At 46.0% G+C, this 13,855-nt stretch overlaps 1 protein-coding gene across 1 annotated transcript in view; it reads right to left on the reverse strand.

The window, feature by feature from the left end:
* The window catches only part of prdm15 (PR domain containing 15), a 41,304-nt gene that overhangs the window by 12,802 nt on the left and 14,647 nt on the right, over positions 1–13,855 (reverse strand). Inside the window, exons 9-19 of the mRNA XM_056285195.1 lie at positions 13,300–13,394; positions 13,100–13,187; positions 12,792–12,959; positions 10,270–10,364; positions 10,010–10,141; positions 8,245–8,385; positions 5,524–5,687; positions 5,100–5,179; positions 4,732–4,851; positions 4,484–4,615; positions 439–522 (exon numbers count right to left, since the gene is read on the reverse strand). Of these exons, the coding sequence (XP_056141170.1) occupies positions 439–522; positions 4,484–4,615; positions 4,732–4,851; positions 5,100–5,179; positions 5,524–5,687; positions 8,245–8,385; positions 10,010–10,141; positions 10,270–10,364; positions 12,792–12,959; positions 13,100–13,187; positions 13,300–13,394 (1,299 nt within the window). The remainder of the gene's footprint in view (positions 1–438; positions 523–4,483; positions 4,616–4,731; positions 4,852–5,099; positions 5,180–5,523; positions 5,688–8,244; positions 8,386–10,009; positions 10,142–10,269; positions 10,365–12,791; positions 12,960–13,099; positions 13,188–13,299; positions 13,395–13,855) is intronic.

The raw sequence follows: 13,855 nt of genomic DNA on the forward strand, positions 1-13,855 counted from the left end.
ATCTTGATCATTACTAATTCACTAGTAATTAAGTTTTGTTACTTAGAATATGTTCCCCATACTAAAGTGACATCTTGATCATTACTAATTCACTAGTAATTAAGTTTGTTACTTAGAATATGTTCCCCATACTAAAGTGACATCTTGATCATTACTAATTCACTAGTAATTAAGTTTTTGTTACTTAGAATATGTTCCCCATACTAAAGTGACATCTTGATCATCACTAATTCACTAGTAATTAAGTTTTTGTTACTTAGAATATGTTCCCCATACTAAAGTGACGTCTTGATCATTACTAATTCACTAGTAATTAAGTTTTTGTTACTTAGAATATGTTCCCCATACTAAAGTGTTACCTATCTCTCTAACTTCTGCAAAACCCTACGTTGTACAGCTCTCGTAAAAAACCAAAACCAGTTGTACGATAACACTTGCCTGTGTGGATGAGCTTATGTGTCTCTAACGTGGTCCGCTCGCTGAACGTCTTCCCACACAACTCACACATGAAGTCCTTTATACCTGCGGGGACAGACGCACGACTTGGGATTCACACGGCTGCTTTACGGAGAACATTTATACAACCTTCCAACGCAACACAGAAATACAATCAAAATACTCCATCAATCACACACACACACACACACACACACACAAAATTGTACTTCCATCTTTGTAAAGTCTCCCTTATAGACTTTATTCATCCCCTAGCTCGTAACCTTAACCTAATCCTCATTCTAACCTTAACACGAAACCCAAACCTTTTTTTTGTTTTTTGTTTTTTTGAAGCTGTGCCGTCGGCAGGCTTGGCACACAACACAGGGAGTGTGTATGCCAGCGTGTCCTCAGAGTTAATCTACGAGTGGAGTTCAGATTCTCCACCCGCGAAGGCGACCCGCTCACAGTAACGCCATCCTTTTTGATGCTCTGTGGGACGACGACAGCACGGGGTTCTTGCTGTACGTTTATAGCCTCCGACAGCGCCCCCTCTCCGGCATGCCCGATCGGCTGAACAACCAATCGGCATCGCTTCTCCGAGAGGGGGACAATCAGCACACGTGAAGCAAGGACGCTTCGAAACAATAACGGGACAACATGTATCCGGTGAGACAGAGACGTAGAAACAGACGCACAAAACACAATTAAATCAGTCTTATCGATAGCAGTTTAGGATCGCAGTGGGAGGAGGCAGCAAAAAAAGGAAAAGAAGGGGGAGAAGGGACTCGGAAGAAGGATGTAATCCAGAGTGTTCCAGGAAGTGTGTGAGGCGGATGCCAGCAGTGTGTATGTGCATGTGCCGTGTCCACCTGTGAGTGCGCGGGATTAATCCCAATAAATTCTGGCGCCTGAGATCCGCGACTTACCGTAGTGCCTCCGAGCAGCAGACAGGCTCTGAAGCCACCCACGGGCCCCGCAGTCGTGCAGACAACCAAGGGAACAGCCGGAGCCCAAAGCACCGCAAACCCAGAGGAACACAAAGCCCATAGGGGGGGGGGGGGGGCCGGGAGCCTACAGGGAAACAGCCCTGCACGTCCCCGAGCGGCACAAACCAGTCCCCGCCAACCCCCAGGTGCAGGCACAGGGCGCACCTGCAGGTATGGGACCCGAGGCGCAGATGGCTGGCCGGAAGCTGGGCACCGCAACCGACAGCCCAACGCACTGCCGGGACCACCCACCCAGTGGGCAGGCAGGGGGGGGGGCCTCATGCCCATCCACGCCCGATGTAGGGGTGAAGCCCGCCGCACCGCCACCAGGTAGACGCCCCATTCGGCCGCACACACCGAGCATACACCCATGTAGTCGAATACATCCGACCCAGACCACTGGACGGCAACCCCCCCCTCGGGGCGGACAGTTCCCCCCACCGTTCCCCACACCCGTGGCGCCCGTCACAGCAGGAGCAAGTCCGACAGCCGTCCCCAACTTCACGGCCCACACCCACAATGACGAGCCGCCACCCAGGGGAAAGCACCTGGCAGCGCTAACCGCAGCCCTGCAGGAACGCAGCAGGAGGGAGACCGCCCGGTACCAAGGACAGAGCGTTCCACCTGGGCAGGGGGCCCTCCCAGCTGCCTCCTGGCTGACTATGCGCCCACGCTGACGACCCACCCATCCCAGTAGTCCCAGTATTGTGCGCTCGTGTCTCGTATGGAGTTCAAATGGCAGGGTGCGGGGGTACGAGTCGTCCAGGCTCATCAGGCCCGAACCCTGACCTGGTAGTGGGTGTCGTTTTGAGTATGGGTTGTGTGAATGTGTGTGTGTACTAAACTAGAGTGACTGGGATTAAAATTTCAGAACATTGTCAAGGGGGTAGGAGATCTCAACCGCCTACCTCGGCTCCACCCGATGGCTCGCACCCCACCTGTCCCACGAACACTTGGCCTATCATTTGGTGTGTGTGTGCTATGTATAACTGGGGGAGAAAAGTGAGGTACAGCAAGACCAATGCAGGAGTTCAGCCGGCCGGGGAGTGGCCAGGCAGAACCCCCCGGGATTGGCCCGTAGCTCATCCCTGGTACTGGAGCGCAACCCACCCACAGCGACTAGCTGGGAGCACTCGGCATCCCACCAAGCACCTCCAGCATGCCGCTGACCAGGACCCCACCACCGCACATGCAGGCCACGAACACAGATATGGACAACGTCCCTCCACCCGGCCTTCCAGTGAGAAGCACCCCATGCATGGAGGAGACCACACCCAGGTGGCCCAGAATGACAACCCCCCCCAAGGGCAATCATCACCTGGGAAAACCCACCCCAGCCACACCCAGCATGATCAAGTGCCTGCGACCAGACGGCACACCACACCGACCCCTAGCATGACCCCTGCTCCATGAAAGCCCCCACCCCCCAACCCAAGCTCTGAACGCACCCCGTACGCACGCCTGTAAACTGGCCACAGGAACCCCCGAAACCACAGATCCTTCCTACACCTCTGCTGACCCGGCCCAGGAGCAGGAGCCGATGCCCCTTCCGGTCCCATAGCCCCCCCTCCCCCCAATAGGCCTCAGATTCCGCCGTAGCAACAGCACCCAGCTCCCAGGACAACGCCCATAGCCGCAGGACATCCACTCAACCATAGGGACCCGGTGCAGTCCGGAAGCCCCCCACCCCCCACATGCCTGAGATCCATGACATTGTTCCGGATCAGAAATACTTGTGTGTCAATGGATGGTGCCAAGACATTGATAAAAGTAGCCCACATTTCATGAAAAGGATCAACTTCCTGTTGATAATGCCGCTAGTCTTTCCATTGAGGTACTGTATTCTATCAATAGGTGTAACCACTGGGATGTTGTGAGATTTCTACTTTTCCAGTCGAGTAGAACTTCTTTCTTGGCAAGAGTTAAGGCCATCAAAATGGGTTGCTGGCGTTTGCGTGGTGTTTCCACTGAGGAGACATCTCAGGGAAGACAAACCGATGGGCAGACTGGAATGCTGCGGCCCAGGAGAGAGAGGAGTTTGTTAACTATGCTGGTCCAGAATGTCTGACCAGGTGGGCAGAGCCAAATGGTATGGAGGTAATCGTCCGTGGTATTGAGTGTACGATATGAGCAAGTGTCTTTGTCCAGGAAGCCCATTTTGGCCATTTGGTGCTGGGTGACTGTGCTCCATGTAAGACTTTGTTCTCCATAAATTGCATTTTTGAATTGTGGGTCATACAAGCGAGTAATCAAAAATATACTTCCAGAAAGTCAACACTGGTGGTGACAGCAAAGTCTCTTTCCCACTCGGTGGCTAGTGAAGACACAGTGTCATCTGTTTTTAATGAGAGCCTGAATATTCTTGAAAGATGTTTTTTAAGTTGGCGGTATGAGTAAGATCATGAAGGGTGTTGTTTAGTTAGTTTGACTTTTTATTTTTACTAACCCGAAACCCAAATCGCCACCCTAAAACAGAAGTGAGGACCAGCAAAAATGTCCTCACTCTGACGTTTAAAAACTCAAATTGGAGGGCGTCCGGGTGGTGTGGCGGTCTATTCCGTTGCCTACCAACACAGGGATCACCGGTTCGAATCCCCACGTTACCTCCAGCTTGGTCGGACATCCCTACAGACACAACTGTGTTTGCGGGTTGGGAAGTTGGATGTGGGTACGTGTCATGGTCGCTGCACTAGCGCCTCCTCTGGTTGGTCGGGACGCCTGTTCGGGGTGGAGGGGGAACTGGGGGGAATAGCGTGATCCTCCCACGCGCTACGTCCCCCTGGCGAAACTCCTCACTGTCAGGTGAAAAGAAGCGGCTGGTGACTCCACATGTATGGGAGGAGGCATGTGGTAGTCTGCAGCCCTCCCCGGATCAGCAGAGGGGGTGGAGCAGCGGCCATGATGGCTTGTAAGAGTGGGGTAATTGGCCAAGTACAATTGGGGGGAAAAAGGGGCAAAAAATCCCCCCCCAAAAAACTCAAATTGGTCCTCACAAAGATGGAAGAACAACACACACACACACAGACTTTGCCTCGTAGAACAACATTTGAAGGACTAACCCGTATGCCTCTTGTAGTGTTTCAGCATGTTGACCTTTTGAGCGAACTTGCGGTTACACTCCTTACACTCGTACTCCTTGATGCCCTTGTGGAGTTTCATGTGGTGCCTCAGAGCGTGCTTTGTCTTCATGCCTACACGGGGAAAGAAGACGGCGGGCTCGACGTCAGACAACATCTTACTCGCTATTCGCTATCTTTAACGTTATGACAGCGAGCCCCGAGGTGCGGCGCTGCAGCGGCGATCTGACCTTTGCCGCACTCGGCGCACAGGAAGTCTCGGATGTCGTCGTGGACTCTGAGGTGCTCCTTCAGCATGTCCTTCCTCGCAAATGATTTGCCACACTGGTCACAGCTGTGGCTCTTCACCCCTGGACAAAGACGTCAACACACACTGCGTTACGATTTAAGATAACTTCAAGCCTAAAAACGCAGATTTCACTCCTAGTTTGCAGGTTACTCCTGTTCCTTCAAATGTTCTGATGCCAAAAATACGAGAACGTAGCTATGGAGCACGTTTGTACTGGAAAAAGTGTCCCAAAACTAACTACATCAATCTGATAATCAGTAACGATATAGAAACTGAGAGTCTAGTGCAGTGGGATCGTGAAGAGATCACCTGTGTGGATGATCTTGTGCCTCTCCAGGTTTCCAATGCTGTTGAAAATTCGTCCGCAGATTTCACATGGATGGATATACCTTCAGAACACAAAAACAGTTCCCATACGAGAACGGCGCTGTTAGCACTTGACTGAACATGTGTTGTGGCTTGGGCTTTGTATGAGCTTGTCGGTTTGTGTTCCTCGTAATGGTTAACGTCTGCCGTTTCAAGTCCAGACAGCCAGGATCGCTTTAGCGTCTAGATAACGGCGTTCGGCTAATCTTTCACAAAGCATTATAAGCAACGCGTCACACCTTTCCATATGCTAGAAGGCATATGGAAAGAATGGCAGTATCATTGGCCAGTACTGCGCTCCAACATTAAAAAGATGCAGGGCCCCCGACCTCCTAGGCCACCCCCCCCCCTTTTCCTTCAGTCTTACTTCTGGACAGCGGGGTCAGGTAGCTGCTCTCTGTGAATGACCAGGTGAGCATTGTAAGTGGCCTTCAGGGCAAAGCGCCGGTTACAGATCCCGCAGCCATAGCCTCTCTCCTTATGCTGTTCCATGATGTGCTTCAGGTAGTCTTTGCCCTTGGCAAACGACATCTAGGGAAAACAGAGACAAAAACAGGATCTTAAATATGTATATTTCTTCTTCTTCTTCTTTCAGTTGCTCCCATTGGGGGGCGCCACAGCGGATCATCCGTTTCCATCTCTTCCTGTCCTCTGCATCTTCCTCTGTCACACCAGCCACCTGCATGTCCTCCCTCACCACATCCATAAACCTCCTCTTTGGCCTTCCTCTTCTCCTCTTCCCTGGCAGCTCCATATTCAGCATCCTTCTCCCAACATACCCAGCATCTCTCCTCCACACATGTCCAAACCATCTCAATCTTGCCTCTCTTGCTTTGTCTCCAAACCGTCCAACCTGAGCTGTCCCTCTGATATACTCGTTCCTAATCCTGTCCTTCTTCATCACTCCCAATGAAAATCTTATCATCTTCATCTCTGCCACCTCCAGCTCCACCTCCTGTCTTTTCATCAGTGCCACTGTCTCCAAACCATACAACATAGCTGGTCTCACAACCATCTTGTAAACCTTCCCTTTAACTCTTGCTGGTACCCTTCTGTTACAAATCACTCCTGACACTCTTCTCCACCCACTCCACCCTGCCTGCTCTCTCTTCTTCACCTCTCTCCTGTACTCCCTGTTACTTTGGACAGCTGATCCCAAGTATTTAAACTCATATGCCTTCATCACCTCTACTCCTTGCATCCTGACCATTCCACTGTCCTCCCTCTCATTCATGCATATGTATTACATCTTGCTCCCACTGACTTTCATTCCTCTTCTCTCCAGTGCATACCTCCACCTCTCCAGGCTCTCCTCCACCTGCTCCCTACTCTCACTACAGATGACAATGTCATCCACAAACATCACAGTTCATGGAGACTCCTGCCTGATCTCATCCGTCAACCTGTCCATCACCACTGCAAACAAGAAAGGGCTCAGAGCCGATCCTTGATGTAATCCCACCTCCACCTTGAACCCATCTGTCATTCCAACCACACACCTCACCATTGTCACACTTCCCTCATACGTATCCTGCACCACTCCTACATACCTCTCTGCAACTCCCGACTTCCTCATACAATACCACACCCCCTCTCTTGGCACCCTGTCATATGCTTTCTCTAAATCCACAAAGACACAATGCAACTCCTTCTGGCCTCCTCTATACTTCTCCATCAACATTCTCAAAGCAAACACCACATCTGTGGTGCTCTTTCCTGGCATGAAACCATGCTGCTGCTCGCTGATCACCACCTCTCCTCTTAACCTAGCTTCTATTAGTCTTTCCCACATCTTCATGCTGTGGCTGATCAACTTTATACCTCTGTAGTTGTTACAGCTCTGCCCTTATTCTTGAAAATCAGTACCAGTATGATGAAACGTGATGAAACGTATCTGTCAATAAACGTCGTATGCAGATGAACTGATTCAACCGTCTTTGACTGTACCAGTATGCTTCTTCTCCACTCCTCAGGCATCCTCTCACTTTCTATCCGTCCGTTATCCATCCATTATCCAAACCGCTTATCCTGCTGTCAGGGTCATGGGGATGCTGGAGCCTATCCCAACATCCCCTAAGATTGTGTTAAACAATCTAGTTAAAAACTCCACCGCCATCTCTCCCAATCGTATATATATATATATATATATATATATATACTATATATATATATATATATATATCCATCCATCCATTCATTCATTATCTTAACCGCTTATCCTGCTCACAGGGTCGTGGGATGCTGGAGCCTGTTCCAGCAGTCATTGGGCTGCTGGACAGGCCGCCAGGCCAACACACACACACACTCATTCATTCATTCATTTCTAGGAACAATTTAGTACGGCCAATTCACCTGACCTACATGTCTTTGGACTGTGGGAGGAAACCGGAGCCCCTGGAGGAAACCCACGCAGACACGGGGAGAACATGCAAACTCCAGAGGATGACCCGGGATGACCCACCAAGGTTGGACTACCCCGGGGCTCGAACCCAGGACCTTCTTGCTGTCAGGCGACCGCGCTAACCACTGCGCCACCGTGTCACCCTTATATATATACTATATATATATATATATAAAAGAATGTTTCTTTTAACAAATATATATATATATATATATGATATATGTGAGTGTGTGTGTGTGTGTGTGTGTGTGTAAACATGCCAACTCAAACAGCCTTTGATTGTACTTATCAAAGGTCATGGCACAGTTCTTAAGAAATGGTCCTGATATGGGAGCAGATATGAACTGCAAACTTGCTGGTGGTGATTTACAAAGTGCGCTACTATCCTTAAAACCTGACTAATCAGCCGACAAGCTTTTGTTATCCAATATCCCCACAATGAGGCCGGTGACTTAAATGATATCATAACCAATATAAAAAAATGTAAAAAATAAATGCAAATACATGGGACCATGGCATGACAAAGGTTTAAAACTATGTTTTACTGTGCTGCTGAATATGAGCATCATACCTTTCAACACGTCCAATTTGACCCACGATAATGCTGGTGAACTGATATGCACCTGGAACACTTCAATGTTGTGTGTGTGGACTGTCTGACAGCATGTCTGACAGCACGAAGCTTACTTGACACTTCTTGCAGTTGTACTTGTGGTGTTCAGGATCATCCTCATCCTCTTCTTCATCCGTTTCATCACTATCATCTGGTGAAATGCCGATCTTCCTGATGAAGTCCTCCCTCTCTTGCTCATCCATTAATGCTATGTCCTGGAAAACATATTATAAATTGAAATGCGTCATGCCAGAGACACTTCAGACTGCTGGCGGGGTTCGGGACCTAATTCAATAATGTACCAAATAAGATGTCTACTTGATAGACCTGCCATACGTAGTGCAGGCCTCCTTCATGTAATGACGCAAAGACAATTATGTTCAATGATGTCATTTGCAAAAAACAAAATCCATTGGATTAGTTTATCATGGTCAAGTTTAGCTACTACTACTACTACCACTACTACTACTACTACTACTACTACTACTACTACGACTACTACTATACTACTACTACTTTTGGCTGCACCGGTTAGGGGTCGCCACAGCGGATCATCCGTTTCCATCTCTTTCTGTCCTCTGCATCTTCCTCTGTTAGCTAACAAGTTAAATTTAAGCTAAGTTAAATTAAGCTAAATTACGTTTAAGCTAAGAAGTTTAAGTTAAGTTAAACTAAGTTAAGTTTAAACTAAGTTAAGTTTAAGCTAACAAGTTAAGTTTAAGCTAAGTTAAAGTACATTAAGTTTAAACTAAGTTAAGTTTAAGCTAACAAGCTAAGTTTAAGCTAAGTTAAGGTACGTTAAGTTTAAACTAAGTTAAGTTTAAGCTAACAATTTAAGTTTAAGTTAAGTTAAGGTACGTTAAGTTTAAACTAAGTTAAGTTTAAGCTAACAAGTTAAGTTTAAGTTAAGTTAAGCAAAGTTAAGTTTAATCTAAGTTAAATTTAAACTAACAATTTAAGTTTAAGTTAGGAAGGTTAAGTTTAATCTAAGTTAAGTTTAAGCTAACAAGCTAAGTTTAAGCTAAGTTAAGGTACGTTAAGTTTAAACTAAGTTTAAGCTAACAAGTTAAGTTTAAGCTAACAAGTTAAGTTTACGCTAAGTTAAGGTACGTTAAGTTTCAATTTAAGTTTAAGCTAAGTTAAGGTATGTTAAGTTTAAACTAAGTTAAGTTTAAGCTAACAATTTAAGTTTAAGCTAAGTTAAGGTACGTTAAGTTTAAACTACGTTAAGTTTAAGCTAACAATTTAAGTTTAAGCTAACAAGTTAAGTTTAAGTTAAGTTAAGCAAAGTTAAGTTTAATCTAAGTTAAGTTTAAGCTAACAATTTAAGTTTAAGTTAAGCAAAGTTAAGTTTAATCTAAGTTAAGTTTAAGCTAACAAGTTAAGTTTAAGCTAACAAGTTAAGTTTACGCTAAGTTAAGGTACGTTAAGTTTCAATTTAAGTTTAAGCTAAGTTAAGGTACGTTAAGTTTAAACTAAGTTAAGTTTAAGCTAACAATTTAAGTTTAAGTTAAGTTAAGCAAAGTTAAGTTTAAACTAAGTTAAGTTTAAGCTAACAAGTTAAGTTTAAGTTAAGTTAAGCAAAGTTAAGCTTAAACTAAGTTAAGTTTAAGCTAACAAGTTAAGTTCAAGCTAACAAGTGAAATTTAAGCTACATTTAGCTAACTTTGAAATGTGCCTGCACATTGTTTTTAATGACAATAAATTGAATTGAATGGAACTGAATTGAATGGCCGTTTCTAGCATAGCCCGGTGTTAAAAAGCTGACACAGCAGAGGTTTCACGGTGCAGCCGACCAGGGGGTCAGCGCAGCTAAATCGCTCCCTCGCATCCCCGCACCTTGAAATGCACGTGAATGTGGTCTCGGAGAACGTCTACGCGGAAGAACTTGCGGCCGCAGATTTCACAGGTGTACTTCTTATCTCCGTGAGTCAACAGATGCTTGTTCATGTTACTCCTGCAGGAGAACACCTGTTCACACACACACACAGACACACACACACACACACTGTGAAGTCTTTCTGTTGGATTAACATTGGGTCGTTTGGCTCACTGGCATAACCTGCACCAGCCCTGGACGTGGTGTTGAGAGCGTTCACCTTTCCACAGATGGGACAGGGGGACGGTTCCTTCCTGTATTTGGTCCCTTCCTCTCCATTGGCCTCCAGTTCCTCTCTTTTCATATGCTTTGGGCCTGTATGGACGCACACAGCAAAGGTCACAACACAGCTAAAAACGGCAGGTTTACAGGGACGCACAGGCAAAACTCGAGGAAAAGATCCGCACCAAAAAAACAGTAGCTCGAACTTTTCGTGGCTTCTGTCACACTTGAACTAGACTTCTAGTGTGTCCCAGTCTGGAGTATTTCTGGATGGGCATCACACACCAGGGTAACACTTCAGTATGGGGAACATAGTCACCATTAATTAGGTGCTTATTAGCATGCAAGTTAGCAACATATTGGCTCTTAATTGGTCATTATTAGGTACTCATTAATGCCCTATTCTGCATGGCCTTATTATACAACCAGTAAGCCATTAACTATGAGTTTTCCCTCTATAACCTCAGAAGTATTGCTTATTAGTAGTACCATCTCAATATGCTTTGCTTAGTATGGCCTTTATAAGGTGGTAGGACCACAAGAAGAGTTATTCTCCCTTACTAACACTTAATGAATATGGTCTGTTCTTACATAACAACACACACAAAACTACAAGTGTTCATAGTGTTAAATTACTGTAAATTAAGTTTTTGGTACTTAGAATATGTTCCCCATACTAAAGTGACATCTTGATCATTACTAATTCACTAGTAATTAAGTTGTTGTTACTTAGAATATGTTCCCCATACTAAAGTGACATCCTGATCATTACTAATTCACTAGTAATTAAGTTGTTGTTACTTAGAATATGTTCCCCATACTAAAGTGACATCTTGATCATTACTAATTCACTAGTAATTAAGTTGTTGTTACTTAGAATATGTTCCCCATACTAAAGTGGCATCTTGATCATTACTAATTCACTAGTAATTAAGTTTTTGTTACCTAGAATATGTTCCCCATACTAAAGTGACATCTTGATCATAACTAATTCACTAGTAATTAAGTTTTTGTTACTTAGAATATGTTCCCCATACTAAAGTGACATCTTGATCATTACTAATTCACTAGTAATTAAGTTTTTGTTACTTAGAATATGTTCCCCATACTAAAGTGACCTCTTGATCACTACTAATTCACTAGTAATTAAGTTTTTGTTACTTAGAATATGTTCCCCATACTAAAGTGACATCTTGATCGTTACTAATTCACTAGTAATTAAGTTGTTGTTACTTAGAATATGTTCCCCATACTAAAGTGACATCTTCATCATTACTAATTCAGTAGTAATTAAGTTTTTGTTACTTAGAATATGTTCCCCATACTAAAGTGACATCTTGATCATTACTAATTCACTAGTAATTAAGTTGTTGTTACTTAGAATATGTTCCCCATACTAAAGTGTTACCCACACCAGATCCAGCTCCTGGTCCGTCTCAGTAGGTGACCTGCCGTGACAGTGTATCAAGGCTACCGACTGCCAGAAGCCTCCCGGGGGCAGAGTGTTTGCCGCGGCCGGACATGCAGCCGTTTTCACGGTTAACCATGTTGCTGGGCCCACCGGGCGGGGCTGGTAAGCACAAGATGGGCGACAGCAATGCAGCGTGGTTGCCAGAGTGTCCTCCATCTGCCCCGTGTCTATTTCCCCGTCGACGTGTTTGTGTCCGTGAGGCGTTAAGGTACACTTGCGAGTCGCCTCCGAGTAAAACGTTTGCAAGAATAAAGTGAACTCTCCCCCAAATGTCACCTTCTGCACAGATTTCTCTGAAGACGAGTTTGTATAGTATGGAGGACAAACTATACGAAGCACTATTCGTATCTGTTAACACAAAACCCCTCTTTATCTTCCTTGGATAGTTTTCATTTTTAAAAACACTGCGAGTATAAAAGCTACAGTAATCAACCACACTTTGTGACCAGTAATACACAATTATTTAACAAACTTTTTTAAAATTATTTTGGAATCCCCCTTTTTCTCCCCAACTGTGTTCGGCCAATTTCCCCCCCACTCTTCCGAGCCGTCCCGGTCTCCCTGCTCCACCCCCTCCGCCGATCCGGGGAGGGCTGCAGACTACCACATGCCTCCTCCCATACATGTGGAGTCGCCAGCCGCTTCTTTTCCCCTGACAGTGAGGAGTTTCACCAGGGGGATGTAGCGCGTGGGAGGATCACGCTTACCCTGACCGACCAGAGGAGGCGCTAGTGCAATGACCAGGACGCATACCCACATCCGGCTTCCCACCCGCAGACACGGCCAATTGTGTTTGTAGGGACGCCCGACCAAGCCGGAGGAAACACGGGGATTTGAACGGGCGCTACGCTACCTGGACGCCCCCATATTAGCCCATTTTTAGATGACCTATTACACCATAACACTAGCATACTTAACTAAAGGTACTAATCCTTCGAGTGCCACTGAAACAAACCTGACTACTACACAGTAGCAGAAACACCGGACGTTATTCAGCCGTTTCACAAGAGTACCTACATGGTGTCTCCACCCAGAGGGGGCTTACTTACCCACGCCGTGCCTCCTGTGGTGCTCCTGCATGACATCCTTGCGGTAGAACATCTTGTTGCAGATCTCGCAGGAGTAGAGTTTCTCCCCGTGCTTCTTCTTGTGCTTGGACAGGTTGCTGTTGGTGGAGAAGAACCGTGAGCAGATGTCACACTGGAACGTCTTGTCATCTGGGAAAAAGAAAAAAGAACAAAAAAAGAGAACAAAACGATACCTGAAAAAGTACAGCGCTAAAACCTCCCCCCCACCCCCCCACCCCACCCCACCGCCCCGGTGGTGCCGAGACGAGCCGGAGAAGCGAGTGTCCTACCTGTTCTGCAGTTGTGGAACTTTAAGGCATTTTCGAGGCGGAAAGACTTCTCGCACGTGTTGCATTTGTACTTGTACTCCAGGTCGGGCTGTTGGACACACAGGTTAAAAGAGGAGATTAAAGTACCCACGGAGCTCCCGCCGGGCTCCTCGGTTTAGCGAGTTTTGAAGGGGAGAGGAGACGCAGGAGGAGAAACCCACCACGTTCTTGCTGTGCTTGTAGGAGATGTGCTGTTTCAGGCTCTCTTTGCGGCTGAACAACTTGTCGCATTCGTCACATTTGAACAGCTTATCCCCTGGAGGGGGGAGGGGGGGGGGAGAGACAGAGAGGTCAAAAATGAAATGTCTGAGTCCAAAAAGACATTTTTTTGGTAACACTTTAGTATGGGGAACGTAGTCACCATTAATTAGGTGCTTATTAGCATGCAAATTAGCAACATATTGGCTCTTAATTGGTCATTATTACGTACTCATTAATGCCTTATTCTGCATGGCCTTATTATACAGCCAGTAAGCCATTAACTATGAGTTTTCCCTCTATAACCTCAGAAGTATTGCTTATTAGTAGTACCATCTCAATATGCTTTGCTTAGTGTGGCCTTTATAAGGTGGTAGTACCACAAGAAGAGTTATTCTCCCTTACTAACACGTAATGAATATGCTCTGTTCTTACATAACAACACACACAAAACTACAAGTGTTCATAGTGTTACATTACTCTAAATTAAGTTTGTGTTACTTAGAATATGTTCCCCAT

The sequence above is a fragment of the Lampris incognitus genome, chromosome 8 (genome assembly GCF_029633865.1).
Source record: "Lampris incognitus isolate fLamInc1 chromosome 8, fLamInc1.hap2, whole genome shotgun sequence".
NCBI classification, from domain to species: domain Eukaryota; kingdom Metazoa; phylum Chordata; class Actinopteri; order Lampriformes; family Lampridae; genus Lampris; species Lampris incognitus.